The sequence below is a fragment of the Musca domestica genome, unplaced genomic scaffold (assembly GCF_030504385.1).
Source record: "Musca domestica strain aabys unplaced genomic scaffold, Musca_domestica.polishedcontigs.V.1.1 12, whole genome shotgun sequence".
Classification (NCBI taxonomy): domain Eukaryota; kingdom Metazoa; phylum Arthropoda; class Insecta; order Diptera; family Muscidae; genus Musca; species Musca domestica.
The window spans coordinates 5,150,021-5,177,732 of record NW_026712155.1 but is presented as its reverse complement, the minus strand read 5'-3'; the positions used below and the strand labels follow the sequence as shown (position 1 = coordinate 5,177,732).

Genomic DNA, 27,712 nt, shown 5'->3' with positions numbered 1-27,712 from the left:
CGAAAAGTAAAGAAGCGACTTGATCGAAACTCGAGTCGGATTGGCCGAAATATGCCTCGTGAGCTGAACACATCACAATATTCCATTCGGCAAATATTGAAAAATGAGCCCGCGTAAAGTCATTGAAATTCCAAAATGTGCAAGAACTTACACCGCAACAGAAAGAAAATAGACTCAAAAGAGCTGAAGAATTGCTTCGCTTGGCCGAAAGTGGTGAACTGTCGAATTTGGTTTTCTCCGTCTCCGATGAGAAAACATTCGTTGTCCAGCAGTTTTTAAACAAACAAAATGATCGTGTTTACTTGCCAAAGAGGTCAGCTGAAAATGTGCACCCTCGGTTGACCACCAGAACTCAAGCGCCGGCCATGGTGATGGTGTGGGCCGCCAAAACAGCCGATGGTCGCTCTCCGCCGGTATTAATCGACCGTGGCATCTGAATAAATGCCGAATATTAGCGCGAAAATATTCTGGAGGGTGTATTAAAGCCTTGGGCACGCAAACATTTTGGCCGCAGACCTTGGACATTCCAACAGGACTCAGCACGCGCCACCCAAAAATGGTTACCAAAATGAGGTTTCTCGCTTCATTTCCAGAGCACAATGGTCACCAAAATCTCTGGATACCAATCCGTTGGACTATTGTGTCTGGAGTATTTTGAAAAGCAAGGTTGGCACTAAAAAATACTAAAGTGTCGATCACCCCAAACAAGCGCTTTGCCGGGTATGGGCCAAAATGGGCAACATTCGGGCAGCGTGTGACATTTCATTGGCCGTTTGAAGGCCATAATTCGTGGCAAAGGTGACCAATACGAACAAATCTAAACTTATTCTAAAATTTGATGCTATTTCCGGCATTTTCTGTTTTCACTAAAAAAAATTAAAAATTAAAAATTATGGCGTTTGACTTTGTTGCAGTTTTTTTATCTCAGCCTGTACGTATACAAAAAGTACTAAATGGTACTTAATTTGGTATTGGTTGAAGAGATAGGTCTGGAATCTCCAAATTTGCTATTGAAATCTCTGTTGATATCTGGATATGGAGGAGGTTTTGGAAATGTGTACTAAAATTGTTCGAAAAGTACTACGGCAAAGGGATAGAGAAAAAATTCAAAAATTTTGATATTTAGATAAGTGCCGGTATCAGAGGTTGAGATTTGGAGGTGAGTCTGGAAATGCGTACTATATTTGTTCTACGATATAGATTTCATTAAAAAATATTGTCAAACTAAACAAATTGTGCATTTTGAGTACTAAAACGCCTAACACGAACTGTTGGAACAATGCTAAAAATTTGACGTTGACTTTCCGCTAAAGAAGTAGCTGGAACTTGCTAGTCTTTTATAAGAAGCCTTAGCTACCTTTTAAAAAAATTCCTTAATGATCTTCCATGGTCTCTTATTAGAAGAGGTGAGTCTGGAAATGCGTACTATATTTGTTCTACGATATAGATTTCATTAAAAAATATTGTCAAACTGAACAAATTGTGCATTTTGAGTACTAAAACGCCTAACACGAACTGTTGGAACAATGCTAAAAATTTGACGTTGACTTTCCGCTAAAGATGTAGCTGGAACTTGCTAGTCTTTTATAAGAAGCCTTAGCTACCTTTTATAAAAATTTCTTAATGATCTTCCATGGTCTCTTATTAGAAGACCTTAATGGAAGACTTAAATGGTCTTCCATAAGAAGGCCTTAATGGTCTTCTATGTGGCTTTTATATGCCTCACATTTCTTCTGTAAGAAGACTCTTCTATAAGCAGATCTTAATTATTTGCTGTAAGAAACCTTTAGTGGTTCTCTATAGAAAATCTCTGCTATATTCTAGAGGATGACCTTTAAAGAGATTTTTATGTTCTGCACAAGAAGTCTTCTATAGCTTTTAAGGGTTATTTCTGATATAAAAATAAATTATATTTTCTTTAAAAAAAAATTCCGGTAGTTAAGTTTTTAAAAAATTCTATTGCCATTCCCTCCTTCATTTTCACAATCTCACCCATAAAATACCTCTTGTTCTATCTCTCTCTCTTCAGCTGTAGCGAAAATACAATTAATTTAACTTTTATTTGACAAATGTTTCAAATAAAAGGTAAAGCTCCGCAAAAACCACAACCCCACATTGCAAAAACAAAAAAAGGGAGAGAGAGCGCGCAAAAAACCGGTAAAAATTACAACAGTTGGCAATAAAAATGACTCACTTGCATGCTAACATTAAATATTGGATTGTTGCAAAACAAGGAGAAAAAACCCAAAACTCAACAATACAACAATAACAACAACAATACCAAAAACGACGATGATGATGTTAGCAGAGCTGATGATGGTGGCGGTGGCGGTAACTAAAACCACAGCAACAACAACAACAACTCAAAAAAAAGATATTTCATTAAAACTAAATTTAATTAAAACACGAATACGAATTTTCTCCGTGTAAAAGCAGGTGGTTGGGTGGTAACGTACGTGGTGACCTGCAACAGTGAAACAACGATGACGACGACAACTAAACGCCTGGTGCGGGTAGGTGAAGGCCACAATAATCATTGAAAAGTTTGTGTGTTTTTTATTCAAGTAATTAAAATTTAGTAAACTTTTTTGTGTTTTAAAGTTTCCAAATCCAAATAGCGTTTTAAACCAAATAAACATTAAAAGCCAACAAAAATGGATTTTAAAACCAAAAATTGAAAGTTTGGCTAATGGGTGCGTATGAGCAAAATTTGAGATATTATGGAAAGTATACGTGTGGGTGCACCTGAGCACGATGATTTTGGTCAGTGGTTTTGGAAAAACTTTTGCTAAACTTTAAATGCTTTTTTCGAAGAATTATAATATACATATAGATTCAAAAATTGTTGTATTTAAGGGATATTTCTTAAAAGACAATTTAGGCCATAGTCGCATTATTTTCTATGAATATTTTTAAGGTCTAACGAAACTGATATTTAAGAATATTTGTTGAAAGACAACAGGACCATAAAAATATTTTTAGAAATATTATTATTTTTTAGGATTAAATTTTGAAAAAACAACCAAAGCCATCACCGCGACCTTTTTACAATTTTTGTAGAAGGACTATCTTGACTATAACCGAGAGTTTGTTCAAATCATTTTAAGGATCATTTTAGAACAATTATAAGGTTCATAATTTTTCAAAATATTTTTAGAAGGACTATCGAAATCACAATCAATGGTATGTGTCTGGTTTTTTAAGAATATTTTGGAAGGACTTTCAGGACGACAATCAAGACTATGTGACAAATGTTTCTAAGGGAAATATTGGATTTTCAAAATAAAAAAAGTTAAGTTGAGGGGATGTTCCAAAGCAGTTGGCAAATATTGTCCAATTCGTATCTGACCTCGTCTGATACAAATATAACAACGTGCCACATTTGGATTATATCGTCATATCGGATTTTTGATTAAGAGCAATATTTAGATATAGCAGGTTGTAAAGAATCGACGACTTGTTTCGCAAGTTATGACAGATAAAAGGGTTGGAAATTGTGACCCTTTGTGAGTGAGGTACCTGAAGGGTTTGGAAGATATATATCATCTTCATAACAGATCTTGCGTTGGCAAAAATATTTGGATGTGACATTTGAAGAGAGTTGATTGTTTATGACGATTTTCTTTGAGCGTTTTGTTTTTCAACATTTTGAACCCTTCGTGGGTGAAGATCCAGAAGGAGTGTGCCGATATATTCAATTTTCACAGCAGAACTTGTGTTTGTAAAAATAATGGCATCTGTGAAATTTGAAGAGAAGCGGATACTTATTTTGGATTTTATGATCATTTTGGTTATTCAAAATTTTGACCCTTTGTGGGGGAGGTACAAAAAGGAGTGGACCAATACATACCATCTCCACATCAGATCTTGTTTTAGTAGAAATTATTGGATGTGTGAAATATGAAAAGAACCGGATGTTTTTCGGATTTTATAATCGCTTTAGTTATTCAAAACTTTGACTCTTTGTGGGGGAGATACCAGAAGGATAGGTTCGATCTGTGCAGTCTTTATAACAGATCTTATGTTGATAGAAATATCGAGATGTGCCAAGTCTGAGTGGAATCGGATGTAAATTTCGCCATTTATGAGCTTCATGGATATTCAAAATTAAGACTATTTTGTGGTACTTTTATGGAAGGTACCACAAGGAGTAAGCCGATATATTCCATCTTCACACCAGACCTTTGGTTAATAAAAATATTGTAATGTGTGTAATTTAAAGACAATCGATCTCTTACAGTGAAGTGAACCGATATTGCCCATTTTCGCACCTGACTCAGAAGTAATGCTAATATTAGGATTTGCAAAGTTGGAGCAAAATCGGATTATCCTTTCCCTTTCTGTGCAGTAATTTATTTATTTATTTATTTATTTATTTATTTATTTTTTTTTTTTTTTTGAAAATTTCGGCCTTTTTTGAGGGATGTACCATCTCCGGAGTCGATCCAAGTTTGATAATATTATTACGATATACCAAATTGCATATGGCTGTGGGTATAAATGGCTGAGGGTGTAAAAACAAAAAGGGCTACAAACCTTGCATTTTTTAAAATACTCCAATACAAATTTTCAAACTGTTCAAAAAGGAAAATTTTTTTTATTTATTTTTAAAATATTAAAAAAAAAAAAAGCTTTAAATATTATTTTTTAGTTCTTTCAAAACATTTTTCCAATTTTCCCTCCCCAATATCAGAACCCTATAAGGACCAAAATATGAATTCGTCTGCATTTTGTTTTTTCTCTTTTTTCTAACAAACCATTATCCTTTTGTTTGTTTTTCTCATTTAGCAAAAATGTCCATCAATGGCATTCTGACATTCAACTTTGATGTTTGGTAATATTTTATTTATTCTCCACTATTACAATGAACTTCAACATTTATTTAGTTCCTTTCTCTCTCCACCCCCCAAACAGATCTAAGCCCGTCCGAAAAACACGTGGCCATCGTTTATCCTGAGTAGAAGAAATTAATCCACTCCAAAGTAAAAATTAATTGTCTTCCTTTTGGTGGATGGCAGGAAAAATAGAGCTGCTCATTTGTTCCGAACAAAAACATGACACCTTCAACTATGATGTTATTGTTGTTGTTGCTGTTGTTGCCACAACTGCTGCCAAAACAGCCATATTGCTTAATTTGTTACTAACTTAGCTGGGCTGCCACCGCTAGTCGCCAGTCACACGAAAGCGTCGTTGATTCCCTGGAGCAAAGCAGTAGATAAACAAACAATTTCTCTTCCAGACGTATGATTAATGTTTATTTATTTAACAATTCCCCCAAGAGAGAGAGAGAGAGAGAGTGAGAACGAGAGACCGCCGCTAAACTACTCACGGGAAAGAAAACGCAAGTGACAAACAAAGGAAGGGAAAAAAAGAAAAAAAATAAATAATGAAAAAATCAAAAGGTGGGGAATGACTTTCAGTTTGTGTGTGTGTGACGTCTGAGGCCAACAACACCACTAAAAAACGTAGTCAGTGATTTGCTCAGTCGTGTGTGTGTGTTTTTCTTTTTCTTCGGGGCAACGGCATATGTTCATATGTTTTATGGGCTAATTTTGTTGCGACAAAAAGCATTTGGAATCTCCTCGTCTGTTTTTTAAGTTTTATGAACATCAAAACATAAAAGACAACCAATTAATTGCAGGAAAAACAGGCTCAGACGACATTCACTCACGCACACATCTACACACACACGCACTCACAGACAGCGACATAGGTCAAAGATATTCGCCACAATACCACAAAGTACACACTTTATGCCCCACGCGATGCGACGCAGCACACTCTCACCTACTGGCCAAAAAAAAAAAATACAAGAAAAACACCCTCACAAAGGATATCAAGGAGAGGATGAATCGAAAAAAAAACAGCACACACATAAAAAGGCAAAAAGCAGAAACAGGCACAGCGAGAAGAAAATAAAAGAAACTAGTCAAAGAAAACGCCAAGGAAAAGGCGAACAACAAATACAACAACCTTTCAACATCATATTTTGGATTGGCAAAAAAAAGCAAACACACACACGCACACTCAACAAAAAGAAAAAGTAAAAAAACGGCAGAGTCGACAAAAATAAAAATAAAAGTGAGAAAGGCGACGATCAAATCGGCAAGGACGAATTCTAGAGACCCTCCGAAAGGAGGATATTTGACATTATGAAAGCATATTTGTTTTGGAATTTTATAGATTGTTTGTTTCCCAAAACAGAAGGTCATTAATACTGATTTTTAAGTAAAAATTCTCCGCAGCCATCTGTACCTTTCTCGAGGATTTTAGAACATATAGGGTGAGATCAAAAAAACTGCAACCAAATTCAGACTGCTGTCATTTCTATGCCACTAGTCCGACAGCTGTTAAAATTATTCCAGTGACAGCTCATTATATTGTTTACAAGCGTACAAAAGCATTTTGGAGAGAATTTTCCAGAAAAAAAGTTATTCGTGATCGAATTCAAGCGTGATAGTGTGATTTCTTTATATTTGGCTGGAAAACCACAAGTGGCTATCGGTAGAGCACTTCAGCATTTAAATGTGAATAAATCTTTTGTGTCTCGGACCATCGCTCGTTGCCGTGATACTGGTAGCGTAGCCCGACGTCAAGGAAGTGGACGGAAGAAAACAGCAACATCAGCAGAAATGGTTAGAAAAGTAAAGAAGCGACTTGATCGAAACCCGCGTCGCAATGACAGTAAAATCGCTCGTAAGCTGAACATATCGCAATATTCCATTCGGCAAATATTGAAAAATGAGCTCGGGGTAAAGCCACTGAAATTCCAAAAAGTGCAAGATCTTACACCGCAACAGAAAGAAATTAGACTCAAAAGAGACTGCCGAATTTGGTTTTCTCCGCTTCGATGAGAAAACATTCGTTGTCCAGCAGTTTGTAAATAAACAAAACGATCGTGTTTACTTGCCAAAGAGGTCAACCGAAAATGTCCACCTTCGGTTGGCCACCAGAACTCAAGCGCCGGCAATGGTGATGGTGTGGGCCCCTATAACAGCCGATGGTCACTCTCCGCTCGTATTAATCGACCGTGGCATCAGAATAAATCCCGAATATTATTGCGAAAATAATCTGGAGGGTGTATTAAAGCCTTGTGTCTGGAGTATTTTGGAAAGCAAGGTTGGCACTAAACAAGTAAAAAATGGAAAAAATAATGGAAACATTAGGACCCATTATGACCTACAAATACCATTTATCAGACAAATCCGTGAAAAAATGTGCAAAAATCATCAAAATACCGAGTATGGGGCATATACCAAAACGTGGACTCGTAGATGCAATGTTTCTCCACCGGAGCTAGAACCCATTATGACCAACAAATAATGTGGCAAAAATCATCAAAATACCGAATATCTGGAGGTACAGCTATATGGGGGCTATACCAAAACGTGGACTTATACATGCACTGTTTCGCCACCGGAGCTAGAACCCACTATGACCAACAAATACCAATTTTTAGACAAATCCATAAAAAAATGTGGCAAAAATCATAAAAATACCGAATATCGGGGGGTACAGCTATATGGTGGCTATACCAAAACGTGGACCGATGTATGTCATTTTCAATATCAACCATCCTAGACACAAGACAAATTATTCTGCTAAATCTTTATGCTCTACGTCAGATAATGTGCCCTGTATCATGATTTCAACAGACAGACGGACAGACAGAAAGACAGACGGACATCGTTAAATCGACTTAGAATTTTATGCTAATTATGAATATATATACATTATGTATAATATATATACAAAGTGTCGATAACCTCAAGCAAGCGCTTCGCCGGGAATAGGCCAGAATACCACAGAGCAACATTCGGGCAGCGCGTGACGGTTTCATTGGCCGTTTGAAGGCCACAATTCGAGCCAAAGGTGGCCAATTCAAACAAATCTAAACATCTTCTAAATGTTGATGCTATTTCCGACATTTTTTGCTTTCATTCAATAAAATTTAAAGAAAAAATGTAAAAATTTTGGCGTTTGACTCTGTTGCAGTTTTTTTAACTCACCCTGTATATTATTAATATCTACAATATTGACCCACTATCAACAGTTTGTATAATAATCTCGTAAAATATGTGGGTAAAACCGACTGATACTTTTTAACTTATTGCAAATATTTTCAATATTAATTTTGTTTTTAATTTTTTTGAAGTACTTTCTACGGTTTAGGATCTGTCAAAGAATTCTTGAATAATTAGACTTTTGTTTTTTAGAACCTCATATATAAAAATACGATATACCTGTATTTTTATATATTTGTTGCAGAATTTGATTTTTATCGTTTTATTGGACTATAAAGATCGTGGAAGGGGATAGAATGAAGATTTTTATTAACGTTGATCAAGACAATGTTACAAACCGAATATAAAATCCAATATTTGCAAATAAATAAAAAAAGCAAATCCCATATTCATTCTCAGACACCAGCTCAAACACACACAAACCTTTACTCACTTTCACAAACAGTTTTTAAGGAATTTCAAAAAAATACCAACTAAAAAACAAACAACAGAGAATAACAAAACCAAAAAAAAAAAACAACAGCCAAGGCAAAGAAACCCATTGATTCAATGTCGCATGGCTTCTGTGAATACCGAAAAAGGACTGTCTCAAAGACGAAGACGGAGGAGGACGAGGAACCAGCGTGTGGGATCTATTCAAGCAAATTGCTTTGCTTATCCTTTTCGTAGATGAGCATATTTTTTCTTGTTTGTGTGCAAGTGTGTGGTTATTCAACAAAACGAGTCCATGAGTCTCCGTTATATTCCGTTTTCTTATTCTTCTTCTTCTTCTCGTGTTGTTCTTGTTGCTCATTTCCTAGTACTCTTTCGTTTGTTGTCGTGTGGCAAAAATAATAAGAATAAGAAAACGCCAAACATAGGCGACACAGACTCTTTGCTATTTTCAAGATGTTCACAAATCATTTTCAAAAGAAGAAATTCTACTCTGAGCAAAGAAAGAAGGCGAATGATGCTGCTGCCAACGCAAACGTCAACATAAACAACAGCGACAACATTGTCGTCAACATCCATGTCCACGTCCACATCATCATCATCGTTTTCACTGTCGTCGTCTTCGCCTTCGTCGTCGACATGAGCATTGGCATCATGATTGTCATCGCTGAAAGGCAATAACAAATCATCAACAACAAAAAAACATACACACAATTACAAATACAAACAACATGCAGCGTAAGTTCACTTGCACCTAGTCTCTCTCTCTCACACACACACTGACTACCACAACATGTTTCCAAGATGACGAGGTTTTCCTGTATTGAAATGAAAAATGTAAATCATATACAGGTTGTTCTATTGTGAGTAAATGACTGTTTTGGGAAACGGGTTTGAAAGTGGATGGGAGCAACTCTTAAATACCTTGCCAAGCAATAAACAAATGGGTCCTAATCGATTCCTACTATTTTTTCAAAATTCGACAATGTGCAGAGATTTTGAAGATTGTGATACGAAAAGGCATTCCCCCTAATCGAGCTATAATTGTGTTTCTCAAGAAAATTTATTAAGAACTATCTATCATATAATCGGGAATTACTGTAAGAATATTAAGTAGTAGCGAAGCCACTGATAAGAAACCATCAATATTGAAATCAGGAGGTACGATAAACTGAAATATTCAACGTGCAATACCAAACATCCTTGATATAATATCAATGATTGAACAGAAAGACACACGAATGTATGCTGATCAATTTTATATTCAGGGTGAGATAAAACAAGTAAAAAACATTAAGTTCGGCCGGACCAAACTTTTAATACCCTCCACCTTAGGGTAAAAGAAACATTAGAAGAAATGTGGCAAAAACCATTAAAATGCCGAATATCGGGAGGTACCGTTATATGGGGGCTACACCAAAACCTGGACCTATAATTACAATATTTCGCCACACGAAATAGGACCCATTATGACCCACAAATACCAATTTTTAGAGAAATCAGTGAAAAAACTGTGGCAAAAACCATTAAAATGCCGAATATCGGGAGGTACCGATATATGGGGGCTACACCAAAACGTGGACCCATACATGCAATGATTCGCCACCGGAGCTGGAACCCATTATGACCAATAAATACCAATTTTCAGACAAATCCGTGAAAAAATGTGAAAAAAAACTAAAATACCGAATATCGGGAGGTACCTTTATATGGGGGCTATACCACAACGTGAACCTATACATGCAATGTTTTGCCACACGCTCAGGGACGCGTTATGACCTACAAATACCAATTTCCAGACAAATCCGTGAAAAAATGTGGCATAAATCATCAAAAAACCGAATATCGGGAGGTACCGTTATATGGGGATTATACCAGAACGTGGACCGATATATCTCATTTTCAATACCAACCTTCCTAGACACAATGTAAATAGCTCTGCTAAATTTTGGCGCTCTACGTGAAATAGTGTGGGCTGTATCGTGATTTCAACAGACAGACAGACGGACAGACAGACGGACATCGTTAAATCGACTTAGAATTTTATGCTGATTATGAATATATATACTTTATGGGGTCTAAGACGAATATTTAAGGATGTTACAAACGGAATGACAAAGTTAATATACCCTCCTTTTCAAGGTAGAGGGTATAAAAACTGCAACAAGTCAAATGCCATAATTTTTAAATTTTATTTTTAATTTTATTGAATGAAAGCAAAAAATGTCGGAAATAGCATTATTGGTCACCTTTGTCACGAATGTCTAAGGTCTGCGGCCAAAATGTTTGCGTACCCAAGGCTTTAATACACCCTCCAGAATATTTTCGCGATAATATTCGGCACTTATTCTGAAGCCACGGTCGATTAATACGAGCGGAGAGCGACCATCGGCTGTTATGGCGGTCCAACCCATAACCATGGCCGGCGTTTGTTCTGGTGGCCAACCGAAGGTGCACATTTTCAGCTGATCTCTTTGACAAGTAAACACGATCAATTTGTTTGTTTACTAACTGCTGGACAACGAATGTTTTCTCATCGGGGAAAACCAAATTCGCCAAATCACCACTTTCGGCCAAGCGAAGCAATTCTTTAGATCTTTTGAGTCTATTTTCTTTCTGTTGCGGGGTAAGTTCTTGCACTTTTTGGAATTTCAATGACTTTACCCCGAGCTCATTTTTCTATATTTGCCGAATGGAATATTGCGATATGTTCAACTCACGAGCCATTTTTCGGCCACTGCGACGCGGGTTTCGATCAAGATGCTTCTTTACTTTTCGAACCATTTCTGCTGATGTTGCTGTTTTCTTCCGTCCACTTCCTTGACGTCGGGCTACGCTACCAGTATCGCACGGTAACAAGCGATGGTAAGAGACACAAAAGATTTATTCACATTTAAATGCTGGAAAGCTCGAACGATAGCCCCTTGTGATTTTCCAGCCAAATATAAAGAAATCACACTATCACGCTTGAATTGCATCACGAATAACTTTTTTCAGGAAAATTATCACCAAAATGCTTTTGTACGCTTCTAAAAAATATAATGAGCTGTCACTGGAATAATTTTAACAGCTGTCGGTCGGAGTGGCTTAGAAATGGCAGCAGTCTGAAGTTAGTTGCAGTTTTTTCATCTCACCCTGTATTTGTTTGGCCCAAGGACGAACCCTATTGGTTAGAATACGTTTAAATTTAGATATAGCCCCCTTATGTTATCTTCATCCGATTTCGGGTTAATTGCGCACCAAATGGCCAATATCAGTCTAAATGACCTGAATGTTGGCACGTCCGTCCGAATTCAGTCTAGAAGCAAGTACATCAAATTTGGTGAAAATCGCTTCAGATATAGCTATAGCTGTCATATATACATGTCATTCGATTTGGTCTTCAAGTCCCTTACCTTCGTGATATGCATTCCACAACAATGATTTTTGGTACTAGATGTCAGTTACTGCCCAGAAATACATCTGCCAATTTTTATCAAGATTGATATAGATTAGGATATAGCTCCCATACATATCTTCAACAGATTCCTTGTTAATGGGCCATATCAGTCTAAATGACCTGAATTCCACCTGCATTCAGTATAGAAGTAAGTACATCAAATTTGTTAAAAATTGCTTCGGATATAGCTATAGCCCCCATATATATGTTTCATCCATGTTTTATCAAGATCGGTTCAGATTTGGATATAGCTCCCATATACATCTTCAACCGATTTCGGGTTAATTATGCACCTAATAGCCATTGTCAGTCCAAATGACCTGCATTTTGGCAAATTCGACCGAATTCCGTTTAGAAGCAAGCACATCAAATTTGAAAATCGGTTCAGATTTAGCTATAACTCCCATATATATGTTTCATCCAATTTTAGGTTTTATGTATCTTGCATGGGTTATATGCACTCCACAACAATGCCAAATTGTATATAGATCGACTCAGATTTGGATATAGATATACATTTTCAACCGATTTCCGGTTTATTGTGCAAATAATGGCTAATATCAACCCAAATGGAGTGAATTTCGGAACTTTAGCGGAACTCGGCTCCCAACCATATTTTTCTTAATATAAACCTTCTAGAAGTGATATCATGGACTCTTTAGCAATATTATTTGGTATAAAAGATAAAAAAGTCTCTGTCAAATTTGGTGAAAATCGAATCCAGATCTGGCCATGCCTACCATATATTAGTTCCCTCTGAAACCAATTTATAACTGCTCTAAAGCCAAAGGTTGATAGGTGGTATAATCTACTACAAATAAATTCTTTTGTTACTGGACCTCTACAAAGTATACATAGTGGTGTAGGGTATCATATAGTCGGACCCGCCCGACTTTTGACTTTACCAGTTGCAATTTGATATTTTGGAAACTCTATGGTTAAATTTGGATTAGCTAGATATTTTTAAGGCAATGGTCGCTTATAATTCGATCGAGTCTAGCTTCTGAAGAAAATATATTTGAAACGAGTTCCGCTAATAAACTGAATCTACTTATTTTTAATATTCAATCAATAACCAGACACTGTGCATTACTAGGCCAACTACCAGTACAACTTGTGGGTGCGTATGTATGCATGTTGTCTATGTGTGTGTGTGTGTGAGTATTTTGTATTTGATTTTTGCAAATAATCAGACTCGTCGATTTGTTTTCTATTTTATTTTCTTTGTCTCTCTCCGTTTTTTTTTTTTTTTTTTTGTGAACAAGTCATACTAAACTATGGTCGTCGTCATAGACGCCGTAGCGGCAATGGGACCTGATGATGATGACGACGACGAGGATGATGATTATTATGAACTCTACCCACACAAATACACATACATACACACATTCACTCGCTGAGAGCTTCATGGAAATACACCTTAAATAAAATCCAACAAAGCAATAATGATAGGAGAAGCCCTGAACCATGTAAAATCGGCGGAGCTGTTGGGCTGTTGGGAAGTGGGTAGCGTTACAAAATGTTGGGAAATAACATTCTAATGGCTTGTTGTATGTATGTACGAATATGTGTGTATGCGAATTGTTATAGTTGTTGTTGTTATTATTATGCTTCATTGTTGTTGGTGGTTTTAATTTTATTATTGCTCTTGATATAACTTTCTTTTTCAACGGCATTGCTGGGAATGGAATGTTTGAATGTTTTGCACGAATCTCCAAAAAACACATATGGGTGTTGCCGACAAACAGGCGGACAGACAAACAGACCGACACAGACAGAAAGGTGGGCATGCATGTGTTTTCCTCCAAAACAGACACACACTCACTCGCTTGCTTTCGGAGAAGTTTTATGTCAAGTTCATTAGCAAAATTAGTAAAGATTACGTCGTATGGTTTTAGTTTTGAGTTTTAATTTAGAAAAGAAAATGACAGCAACACCCCTCTCCCCTCCCTCTTCTAGGGAGCAACAACAGCAGGTATCTATGCTGTTTGAGTAATTAGTTTTTGTTTTATCATTGCGAAAAAGTCAAGATCCTGGGGTTATGAATGAATTTGCCCTGGGGTCAAGTGTAGTTAATTTTTCTTAATGGGAATTTTGAACATTTTTGAGATATTTCGTTGATAATGATTTAATTCTTTCTTTTATGGTTGTTGTTTTAGAAACTTTTCTTCATTTTTGGATTTTACATAACTTTTGGCAATAAATTTCAATTACATTAATTTTTTACAATAATTTATTACTTTTTTTCTGTGGCAATTGCTTCTCTGCATTAATTATTTTCTTCTTCGAATTTCTTTTTTGCAATTTGTGTATTTGTTATTAATCATTTCATTTCATTTTTCTTCGCATATTTCAATATATTTTATTTTTGCACTTTTAACTTTCGCATTTGCCTCGAGTAAAGAGAACGACTTTATCCTGGTGAGTGGATTTATTGGGTGTATAATTTTCTTTTATTTTCATTTATATATTTTTTGTTGTTGTTGGTTTTTTTGCTTTGCTTTATTTTTTGGGAGGACAAAAGAGGAGTGTTGACACGTTACGCGACGCACGTATTATCCTTTCGTGTCTGTCTAACGTTTAAACCAAAACTAAACATGGAATTCCTTTGATTGTGCCATTAAAGTCCTGAATATAACCTCTTAACCGAATTTCACTTTTGTCCGCACAAAAACAAAGTTCACACACCAAGCTATCTATCCATGGACGAGCAAGCAAGCGAGCGAACGAACGTACAAACAAACAAACACTCACATACTCAATCACTCACTCGCTAACTCAGCCAGCCAAGCAACCAGCCATCCAGTCAGTCATTCATTTGAGGGTCTCCCCATTGTACACAACAAACGAGTAGTCCACAGTGTTTACTCTGACTGAAATCAACAACAAGAGCAGCAACAACAACAACTTGATGTGGAAAATAATGAAAGCGACAGTTACCAACAAACATTACCATCCTCAACCTTAAGCCTGTGGTACTCAATGAGTTTTTCACAATTGGAGTTAAAACGTTTCTCCTTACACACACACACACAAACAATTCATTGACACTGAAAGTTGTTTTTTTTTTTTTTTGCTCCATTTTTGTTGTGACTCTCTTGTTCTTCTATCAGCCGCCCCCAGAATAAACTCTTTCTTGCTCAGCAACTCTCTGGTTTTCTCTCTTTCTCCAATGTCTATGTTGTGCTCTTGAGTTGAGAACGGTGTTTTTAGCAACAAGCTCAACAGTTTTCCTTTTTCGTTGTCTCATGAGAATGCCTTAGTGTATTTTTGTTGTTGACAGCTGTTGTAGTTGTTGTTGCTGTTGTGGGTGTTTGTTGTTGTTTGGATTTAATCCTTAAACCAAACAAAAAAAACCGCTCCCTTTTGCAATTAAACTTTTTTCCCCCAAATACTTAGGCAACATCTTGCCTCTCTCACTCGTTCGCTGTTTGTGAGTCTGAAAATCTCAAATGTCTGCCGTTACTTTTCTTTTTATGTAAGTATGTGTGTGTGTGTAGCAATATATTTATGTGTGTATGCATTTGTAGAGTAGTACGACCGAATAGTAAGAACTAAGTGGAATTCGAAATACGATATGGTAGCAGGAAAATGAAATCGTCCGAATATTATAGACCTCATTCAGAAATTATTGAAAACAATCCCGATGAGAGTGACCCAAGCTTTTCAAGGCTCTTCCGGCATAAATTATATAAATCTAAAATGGAGAATTTTTTAAAAATGTATACTTCCCAAAAACCCTAAATACGAAATGACAACTCAATCATTGGATACATATGATATTCAAAATTGATGATAAATATTCAAAATTGAAAAAATACCTTAGATTTGGATCTGTCCACTGAAAAACGTTTTGCAAAGAGAGAGTATCTAACCTTTAATCCCTTAAGTTGGATGATATCGCTATATAACATATATAGGTTCACTTTTTATGAATAGATTTTACCCATTGGCCGGCGGCAGGCTTTTCAGCAGAAAAAACTACTAAGGCATTAAAGATCATTGAAATTGGATAATACCAAAATATGGGAAAAAAGGACATTTTACTGGGAGGTTTCTATTTCCTGATAGCTTAAAATATCAACTGTAGCTAATTTGGTTGGATATATTTCCAAAAAAAAAACCAAAATTAACAGATAAACTTGATATTAATATAATATTAAATCGGGAGCGAAACATACTCCCGTGCGGGAATGCTCGAAGAGCGGTAGTTTTATATGGAGTGTTGTTTGCTGATGTGGTTTAAGAAAATTAATGGTCCTCCTCCTTTTCCAAGAAATTTTTGTTCCCACTCCAAAATGAGCAAAGCATGATTTCGATCATTCGAGAGAAAACGAAAAATAGAGTTTGTTTGATTTGATTTCTTTACACCTACGAGTCCTCGCTTAACTTCGAGATAGTTTCAGTCCTTACTCGAATTCTAGCGAGTCTTTCGGAACCCTGAAAAAAACTGATAATAAGAGATAGGCCCAATATTTGGATAGCATATTAAACATTTTGTGTATCATATTAATCCCACTTGTATTTTGTCAGTAGGCAGGTTAAGTTCATAAATGGGCCATGTCGGTCCACGTTTTCGTATATCCCTCTTATAACTATACCTTCTCATGATTTAAGCCACATTATTTAATATTCGTACTTAGAGATTGTATTTCGGTTCTACCTCCTGTAGCAGATATTCCGATAATTTTAGGCACATTTTGGAAGGGGGTTCTCTCTTCTAAGACAGAAGACAGCTGGAATACACTTATTATTCCTTTTATCGCTCATACGGCGATGCCTCCGAACATTTAGTATTTTGGTGATTTTAGCCACATTTTTAGCAGATCTTTTTTAATTTGGTATTTTACACTTTGTCAACGGCCTTGGGTACCATCGATGTTACGGAATTTTCAAGACTTCTTTCCAACCGAATATGGAAAGTGGAGCAAATCCCTGTGGAAGTGGATCAAACCCCTATCTTAATGGCGGAGGGTATTAAAAGTTTAGCCAGGCCGAAGTTCACGCGTTTTTACTTGTTACTCTCTGGATCAGTTGAAATCACTCCAACTGCCGAAGGAATTATATCGGTTCAAAGATGGATGGTATCGGTCCACATTTTTGGTACCTCTAATACTCTGTACTTCGATGATTATGGTCACTTTTTCAAATGGAATCGTAAAAAAATCCGTAAATAGAGTCCGTTTTGGGTTCTACCTCCTGTGACAGAATATTGTTCAAATAACGAGTGATTTTTTTATGATTTTTTTTTAAATTTTATTTATTTATTTATTATTATTTTATTTATTTATGTATTTTTTTTTCTTTTTTTTAAATGAAAATCTCTGTAATCTTACAGCCGTTTTGAGAATTTTAAGTGACGTCTCTATTCATAACTGTTAGACCAATCGTTAAAAATATGCTAACTTATGCATTTCCAGATCCCACATATATCCATCTATATATGAACAGCACCGTCCAAAAAAGTAATCCTAATACTAAATTTTAGATTTCCAACTCGATTGTGGAGTACGGGAATATTGTCCATTTTCGCAGCTGACATAAGTCTTATATAAATATTTCAAAGGCCTATATCGGGTACTTCAAGTTTGAGAAAAATATTACGATATACCAAGATAAATTCTAAATCGAATCGAGTAACCCCTTCGAGTGTTATCGGATGCACATGGGTAGATCGCCTCCAAATGTCTTGAAACAGACAGGGATAAATATTATTTGTTTTCAACATAGAACTAAAAATTCAGAAATTCGGTAACATTTCGAAAAACTAGATATTTTTCTGACAAAAGTGCTTACCAAAATAAGTTAAGGTATGTTTTCTTCACACAAGACAAACTAAATTTAGAATTTCATTTTAGATTTTGTTTTTTTAAAATTCGAGAACATTAACCAACGATTATTACGATCTCGGATGAAATGTAGAACTAGCAAACCGACAGAGGAATATCAGAACATTCAAAATATCGAAAATCGGAAGGGGCTGTCACATAGTCCAATTTTAAGTATCTTTCATTCTAAATATAATACAAGTTTGTTTGTGAAATTTAAAACTCTTAAATAGAAAATGTAGCCTCTGTCTTGATTTCAAAAGACAGCCGGACGGAATTTTTAAATTCACTTCAATTTGTGTACTTTATGGGATCTCAGACAATTATTTTGAGATATTCCAATCAGAATGACGGAAATAATAATTCATTTTGAGAATTCCTCCACTTCGTTGTCTGGAATTAAAGAAATAAGAGGGAGATTTTTATGAAATGCCGAACTTAAATTAACGCTCTGGAATAAGTATAATATAATTTTTTTACATTTCATAACCACTAAGAAATTCGGCAAAAATTAATTTGGCACCTGCAAAACCATAAGGCAAGCTTGACAATTTTTTTGCCTAGACGCCCTGCATATGATGTTATAGTGTCTTAGTAATAAATCTTACACAAATCCTGAATCCCAAAGGACCATATTTGCACTGCCGAATCCCTGTATTGCCGAAGAAAATATTCGGTGGTATTTGTTTTCCCTCAACAGACACTTGTATGGATGTATGACTGCTGCTAAGCATTATATTGGCTTATTTCTTTCCAATGTCGAAGTCTATATAATTCGTGCTTTGTTGCTTTGCCATCATATCGCCTTCGACAGGCTCTCCTTCTATTATCCTATTTATTTATTTGTTGGTTTGATTGTATTTTACATGGTATTTATTGTTGTTGTTGTTGTTTTCTTCTCTGTGTGAGTGGGTATGTATGTATGTTAGAGTAGGTTGTTGAAGCTTTATAATGGTGTTGTTGTAGTTGTTGCCAAATGTGAAGGTTACTGACATTTCCCATTGCATGGCTTTTTCTTCTTTATGTTGTTTACACATATAGATTGAAATGAGTGTGTGTGCGTGTGTATAAACATTTATAATGCTACATATTTACAATTTCGGATACTTAATATGATTTTATGATTTGTATTTTGTATTTTCATACATTTCCAATGGGTGTGTTTTGATTTCTTTGGGAATTTTATATGAATAGATACCATAACATTTTATAACAAATACCTAACATATTTCATATATCTTAAAGATGTGGAGAAATATGTCAGAATAAATGTGGGAATATGACTTTATTTTACAAGCTCTTTTTAATGAATGAATATTTCGTTTTCTTTTGAATTTAATATTGTTTGTTTATGACATACCCCAAGGTTTGAAGAGAAAATGGAAAAGCCACTGCTCAACCCACACATCTTCCAACCTCCTAATACTTGAATGAATGTGACAAATTGTTTATAAATGGCATACTAAAACTACGCTTCATAATTTGCCGAAATAGAAAATAAATGTGTGTTTGTTTGTATTTTGCCCCCAACAAAGGCGTATGAGTAATTGATGACATACAAATGTATTACATTGCTCATACGGTCTGATCTCAGATTTCTTAGAATTGAAAAGCAGCTAGCCAACCAACAATGAATGGATGGCATTCACATTCATGAATTCCCTGACATTTGTCTGTTGACCACACTAAGAAATGATGAACACGAACGAATAACCATAAAAATAATGTAACAAGTAGAATATTTATTTTTCGTATTTACTTGTCGCCATTGGCCTTGAAATTCCCAGCAGGTCAATGATGTTTAATGAGGTAGCAATGGGTTATAAGAGGAATGAAGTTAGAGTATGGTTAAATTTGGAATAGGATTTAAAATATATTTATCATTTGTCTTTTTATAAAGCTGCACTTAAATGTTTTTTTTTCTGAAACGAAAGAAGTACGCTCTGGAAAAAATGGCCAAAATACCGAATATTGGGTGGTACTGTTACTATTACGAGCTAAAAATACAATATTTTAGACAATTCTGTTAGAAAATGTGGCTTTAATCATAAATAAAACGAATATCCGAAGGTACCGATATTTGGGGTGCTTTTGTAAAACATATACAGAAAATGCTCTGCCACCAGAGGTAGAACCCGTTACACCCTCTTAATAATTTGGAACGATTCCGTGGAAAAATGTGACTAAAATCATCGAAATGCCGAAAAATCATCGGGATGTACTGCTGTCAATTCTAAGCCCCTCGTCCGGCAGCCGTTAAAATTATTCCAGTGACAGCTCATTATATTGTTTACAAGCGTACGAAAGAATTTGAGTGAGAATCTTCCAGAAAAAAGTTATTCCTGATGGAATTCAAGCGTGATAATATGATTTCTTTATATTTGGCTGGAAAACCACAAGTGGCTATCGTTAGAACACTCCAACATTTAAATGTGAATAAATTTTTTGTGGCTCCTACCATCGCTCTTTACCGAGATATTGGTAGCGTAGCCCGACGCCAAGGTAGTGGACGGAAGAAAACAGCAACATCAACAGAAATGGTTCAACAAGTAAAGAAGCGACTTGGTCGAAACCCGCGTCGCAGTGGCCGAAAAATGGCTTGTGAGCTAAACACAACCCAATACTCCATTCGGCAAATATTGAAAAATGAGCTCGGGGAAAGCCATTGAAGTTCCAAAAAGTGCAAGAACGTACACCGCAACAGAAAGAAAATAGACTCAAAAGAGCTAAAGACTTGCTTCGCTTGGCCGAAAGTGGAGATCTGCCAAATTTGCTTTTCTCCGATGAGAAAACATTCGTTGTCCAGCAGTTTTTAACCAAAGAAAATGATCGTGTTTACTTGCCAAAGAGGTCAGCTGAAAATGTGCACCTTGGGTTGGCCACCAGAACTCAAGCGCCGGCCATGGTGATCGTGTGTGTGCCGCCATAACAGCCGATGTTCGCTCTCCGCTCGTATTAATCGACCGTGGCATCAGAATAAATGCCGAAAATTGTCGCGAAAATGTTCCTGGGGTTATTAAAGCATTGGGCACGCAAACATTCCAACAGGACTGAGCAACATCGCACCAACCAACCAACCAAGAATGTTTACAAAACGAGGATCCTCGCTTCATTTCCAGCGCACAAAATCTTCGGATACTAATCCGTTGGACTATTGTGTCTGGAGTATTTTGGAAAGAAGGTTGGCACTAAAAAATACCAAAGTGTCGATTACCTCGACGGGACTGAGCCAAAATACCACAGAGCAACATTCGGTCAGCGTGTGACGGCTTGATTGGCCGTTTGAAGGCCATAATTCGTGCCAATGGTGACTAATTCGAACAAATCTAAACTTAATTTCCTTCAATTAAATTTCCTTGCTTGAGTACTTATAAGATCTTATTATGCCTCTTGTTCAATAATACTTCTGTGTCCTGCTCCTTGCAATAAAGTCTTTTAAAAGCCTTTACAGTAGTATCCTTTTGTATGCTTGCTTATGTATTTAAGTCTTTTACAGTAAAATCCTTCCCGATAGAAAAATCTATTGCTATTGATCAAATATTTTTGAAAGTTCTCTAAACGTTTGTGTTTTATGTTTAATTAATATTATAGCGTATCAATCTTCCCTTTTCTCCTATTTCAAAAGATTCCACATTAAAACGCAAACTAATTTCATTAAATATTTAACAAAAAACCCATTGCTATTGGAATTCTTGCACTCACCAGAAAACCCAAAAAGTAGAATGATAGCAGAGGGGGTGATGTATGGTCATTGGACGTGTTGCAGATGCTGCCAATGATTGCAATTATTTCAATAGTTCCTTCTTGGGTTTTTGAAACGAGCGTTTCTTTAAATGGGATCCTTTGGAGGGCATAAACCGCAAAGCTACAAAAATAACTGTGTTCTTTAATATCAATTTCATGTGGAAGCATGGCATCAGACGGACTCATAAGGTGGGAACTAGTTCTACTATTCATATACCCCAGACTTCCAGTAAATAGTAGAGTATACTGCAAAAAAAGCAGAAATGGATTGAAAAACTTCATCTTTCATCTTTCCATTTTGTTGTTTCTTTTTTTTTTTTTTTTTTGGGTTTCTGCAAAAAAATGAGCTAAAAGTCAACTGCATTTGACAAGCAACAAATTGCTTGGACAAATAAAAACACCCAATAGATTGTGTTTCAAAAAAACAACACATAAATGAACTTACATTTATTTTCTAGCTATATCATGTACATATGCAGACACACATATGTGTGTATATCGTTGTAAATGCATAGCTATGTATGCTTTGGATACAAGTGGTCAGTAGAATGATGCTACAACAAAGTCCTTGGAATTCATAAGGATAATGTAGAATAAAAACCAAACCTTTTTAAATGTTCTGCAAACATAAATTCAATCTTCGAGGAGAGACACTTGAAAAATAATCTATAGATTGTGGTTCCCCTGAAAATGTCAAAGTCTCGAAGGTTGAGGAAAAGTCTCGAAGGTTGAGGGATCCATCAATAATGCTATCTAAAAATTTCTCGAAGGATAAGGGACCCTTTTAAATTTGTCTATAGAAAATCCTCGAAGGGTGAGGAGGGATCCTTCAAAAATTTTCTATAGAAAATTCTCGAAGTGTGAGGGATCCTTTAAAAATTATCTATAGAAAATTCTCGAAGGGTGAGGAATTCTTCAAAAATTTTCTATAGAAAATTCTCGAAGGCTGAGGAAGGACCCTTCAAAAATTTTCTATAGAAAATTCTCGAAGGCTGAGGAAGGACCCTTCAAAAATTTTCTATAGAAAATTCTCAAAGGGTGAGATGGGATCCTTCAAAAATTTTCTATAGAAAATCCTCGAATGGTGAGGGGACCCTTCAAAAATTTTCTATAGAAAATTCTCGAAGGGTGAGCGGGGACCCTTCAAAAATTTTCTATAGAAAATTCGCGAAGTGTGAGCGGGGACCCTTCAAAAATTTTCTATAGAAAATTCTTGAAGGGCGAGGGCACTTCAAAAAATGCCTATAGAAAATTCTCGAAGGTTGAGGGGGGACACTCAAAAATCTTCTATAGAAATTTCTCGAAGGGTGAGGGATCCTTCAAAATTTTTCTATAGAAAATTTTTGAAAAGTCCTCGAAGGGTGAGGATGGGTTTTATATAGAAAATTTTCGAAGGGTGAGGAGGGATTATTCAAAAATTTTCTATAAAAAATTCTCGACGGATAAAGAAACTTTCAAATTTTTTCTATGGAAAATTCTCAAAGAGTAAAGGAAGAAAATACGGAAAATTTTTGAAGGGTCCCTCATCCTTCCAAAATTCTCGAGGGAGAGGGATCTTCAATGATTTTCTATACAAAAAGCTGGAATCCAATTTTTTCCCTGGAAAATCCTTCGAATTTTCTAATCAAAAACATTCATAAGAGAAAAATTTCTCTTCACTCTTTGTTGCTATTGTTTCACTTCAAAAGGACCTAAAAGAACGAATAAAAAGTTCAAAAAGTCTCTGACAAAGATTTTCTTCTTCTTCTTTCCATTTGTGTTACCTGAAGTGGAAACTTTTTTAATGGATATTCAATAACTTTGGACTATGCCAAGCCATTACGAGTTTAGCAAATCGTATTAGGGATCAAAATTATTGCTGACTTGAGGTTATGTTACAACATTTGCACACACACACATATTAAGGAATAGAACAAGTCAGACGTGAAATACAATTACATGGCAATTAATCGATTATGTGTGGCTAAAGATGAATGGGAACATGAGGACGGTTAAATCAAGAGGTAGAAAGGAGATATGTAAAATATAAAAAGGAAAAAGGTTGCACTTGAAAGAAGTTTTCCAAATTTAAAAAATTCAAAAATAGAGTGATGTGTTGAAGGCTTGAAATAAAATTAGAATATCCATTTTTTAATTTGAATTGTAGAATGTTTATTTTTTGCGAATGGAAACTATTGGATAAGGAGATTTCTATAATATATTAAAGCTTGATAATCAAATTCTCCAAAAGTAAAGTGAAGTTCAGAGGGACAAATGGCAACATTGTTTAAGTTTTAATTACAAATGACCTACATATATATGGAGCAGTCAAACACTATCCCAAATAAAATACATTTAAAATAATATATCCCTTACAGAAGACTAATAACCCTGTCAACTTTAGCAATAATAACACAAGCAACTGACAAATTTCCAACATATGTTACATAAGTATGTCTGAATGTGCATACAAATATAAATACATACATACATATCTCTATACACATAAGTATCTGTATATTAAAGGGTAATTTCATAAGCATTTTTGATGATCAACAACAATTCCCTAACACATATATAAATATCATTGACATGATAAGATATACAAACAAACATATTATTAATAATGAACAAATCTTCATACACAGCTACAATCGGCATACACATGACTGAGTATGGTCATACATCCAACAACCATATAGATACATACATATATGTATAGTCTTTGCAACAGCTTGTAAGGACATTTTACTTTATGTTTACAAAACGTGAAACTTGCACAGCACAACTGTGGCTCACACACTCAACGATACATTTTCACATGGCAAAGACATAGACATGCAGACAGACAGACAGATAGTAAGGCAAATGTATGTATGGACATTACAAATAGACTGCCAAAGCTCTACACACATTCATACGAACAACATTTGCAGAGTAAAAAGTCACAGGAAACATTCATAACCATGTTTGTCAGCATGTCCATTGTGAAATTAAGGAAAATTTGTGTGGTCATTAAATCGATAACTGAGTGAATGAACGAAAAACACTACTGCGGTAATGGCGGAAACGGAAAACGGAAGTGGCTTTCAAATTTATTGACATTTATTCAACTCTATACAATTTCTCAATCTAACACATGACCGAACGGCCGACCGACCAAGCCCCCTTTCCACAAACATCACCATAATAAGACAATGTGCCAGCATGTACCCTCAGACACTTTGTCTCCTCGCCATATGAACCCTCAGAAAAAAAGGACAACAAACCATTTACATTATGGCGCAAGGAAAACAAATATGAATGGAACCAACACCCTTGCAGAATAAATGTGTGGCATGCATTGCATATTTGTGTCAGTAGGTCAGAAACCTGACAACCGCAAAGGTTAACCGTTCAATGTGCGGGGGGAACGACTCAGAATCAGGTGCAAATTTGCTCAACAGTTGTGGTTGCACTTTTAGAGAGGTTAGGGATTTTGTTACTTTGCAAATGCAAGGTCATACTGCGCGGATAATGGCCGTTTTATAAATTGGGAATAATTGTCTTTATCTGGAATGGATGAAAAGGTACGATATGAGATTTTGTAATAAGTATATGATAGCTATACACACCTTGGGTAAGGTTGAGGGATTTAAATATCCTAGAATTCCAAAAATAACGTATTAATTTAGTTTATTTTAAAAGTCAAACGCGACAAACAATTTCTGGATAAACATATATGGACCTTCATTCTATGAAATTAGGAATAAAAGCATTTATGATAAAACAAGTCAAAATTTTCAGTCGGTTTTGCCTACAGATGTAGACCCTCGTCTTTGGACAGCTTATCAAAATATATGTTGACATGCATTATGATTATTCCTAATATTGACCCTTTTTGTGGAAGAAACGTACCGAAGGAGTGGTCCCATATTTTCTATTTTGCATATGAAATAAATATAGCGGATTTCAAGGTTTGATTTTAATTATTTCAAATGTTGACCCCTTCTGGAGAAGGTACCAGAAAGAGTGGGGAGACAAATTCCATATCTATAAAAAATAATGGTATATGTCAAATTTAGAAAGAAATGGATGCTTATTTAGCATTTTATGAGCGTTTTGGTTATTCAAAATTTTGACCAGTTGGGGAGGAGGTACCAGAAGGAATTGTCCGTTCTATCCGTTTTTCATATCAGACCTTGTATTGGTAGAAATATTTAGATGTGCGAAACTGGAAAAAATTGGACTCTTATTTCAAGTTTCATAAGAGTTATAACTATTCAAATTTTTGACCCTTTGTGGGGGAGGTACTTGATTAAATGGCTTGACATTGCCCATCTCTGAACTTGGTCTAAGTTCGATAATAATATTATGATGTACCAAGTCGGATACTTCCTTCGCACCAGCCAGCGGGCGGACACCCAAATGTCCTGAAATGGATTTGGTCCAAAGAGACCTAGGGTCTAAAATGGTTGTTTCGATTGCAAGGTTTTGGCCGTAACTTGGTCTAAATTTGATAATAATATTACGATGTAAGAAGTTTGGATAAAATCGGGTACTCCCTTCGAGAGTTTTTATGCAAACCAGAGAGACAGACGTATGGACTGACACCCATAGATCGACTCCAAATGTCCTGAAAAGGATTTGAGGTTATAAAACCCACATTTTGATGAGGCACGTCTTGGTCGTATCAAATGAAATATACCCTCAGTAGCCATGTGGTTGAGGGTATAAAAATGTACGGTCAGATTTGATAAGGGACGTATTTACGTGTATAAATCTCTCTAGATGTCCTATAAATACAAATATGTAATTAGTTTTAACTTCACACACATAATCTGGTAAACAAATATATAGCCATAGAAAGTGATCTACCCCTACATATCGCTGCCTTATTATTCCACTACATACGGGACACACATGGAATTGATTTTTTTGAAATGGTATAATTCCTACTTCAGACCATATAAACACTCTATGTATTTAGGAATGTCTTTACAGACAGCAATGGAAAATTACCATTTGAGATTTGATAATGGATGGATCAACATGGGTAAATCGCCCTAGGAGTCCTAGAAATACAAATATTTTATTAGTCTTGTCTTCTATAAACATAATATCGTTAGCTACAACAATAACTCACTACTCCCAACTAGCCCTAGAATATCTTATGCATAGCGAAAAGGTACTTCTGCTTATCGCTGCCACATTAATCAACCACCGACTGAAAACACAAGCAATTGCTCTAGGTAAACTACATAAATAAATTACATTGCCTTCCCCAAATCATGATCTTTCAACTAAACCATTTCTACATCCCTTTATTTATTTAACATCCGGAAACACAAATTCAATTGCTGGCAAAAATATCAACCAGTCAACCTCATTCCAACCCAAGTTGTATTCTTTTGACAAAATGATGAAACTCAATAATGGAATAATCCAAATTTAATGGAACGATATTTTCCAATTCACAAGTCCGACCGACCTTATGTACATATTTATATACAAACTGTAAAAAATTGATATTATCTCAAGCCGATTGCAATACCATATAATGGTACTCCCACTTTATTTCCTTTTTCATTTTGCTTTTCTTTTTAATGCACTTTTCTCTTTTGGGTTTTGGGTGGGCGAGGCGAAATACAAAGTATGCACTCAGCAAAAACTATACCAGTCAACAACCAACAGTTAGCGCTTATAGTTCGCTGCCGTAGCATAACGTTTCATTGTCATTTTCATGCAAGAACTCATACCAAAAGCAGTAAAGGGATTGGTATCCGTTTTCTTCTACTTCGAAGAGAATATTTTTTCGCTGTTTTGTTTTTCTTAACTTCGCTACTTTTTCACTTCTTGGCAATATTTTTTTGCTCACTTAACATCTTGACTGGATGGTAGATTTGACTTGATGGATGTATTTTTTCAATTTCTTTACTTGAAGTGGAAACAAAGAACAACAAGAGTCAAGAAAATTGCAAAAATCAAGCATTTCTCAAACAATGTTCAATTAAAAAATCAATTCCATATATTCTGATTTCATTATAAACACAATTTTGGGTTAATCTAGAGTTTATCCTGCTTGTGTAGCATTCTTTTCGGTCTACAAATACTTTATCATATTTTTTGGTCAATGAATATTCCGCCATCTTAAAATATCCGCTAACATCTTTCTCAATCCATTTTCAGATTTACATTTCATTGTAGTTTCTTTGCCGACCTGCAGCCATATATCCAAAAAATGCAACAGACCCAAAACCGGATGTTGGCAAATGACCAAAATGTTT

General features: G+C 35.6%; 1 protein-coding gene across 1 annotated transcript in view; it reads right to left on the bottom strand.

Annotated features, from left to right (window-relative positions):
* LOC131807216 (uncharacterized) overlaps positions 1-27,712 on the bottom strand; it is a 46,052-nt gene that overhangs the window by 17,134 nt on the left and 1,206 nt on the right. Inside the window, exon 2 of the mRNA XM_059132299.1 lies at positions 8,969-9,123. Within this exon, the coding sequence (XP_058988282.1) occupies positions 8,969-9,123 (155 nt within the window). The remainder of the gene's footprint in view (positions 1-8,968; positions 9,124-27,712) is intronic.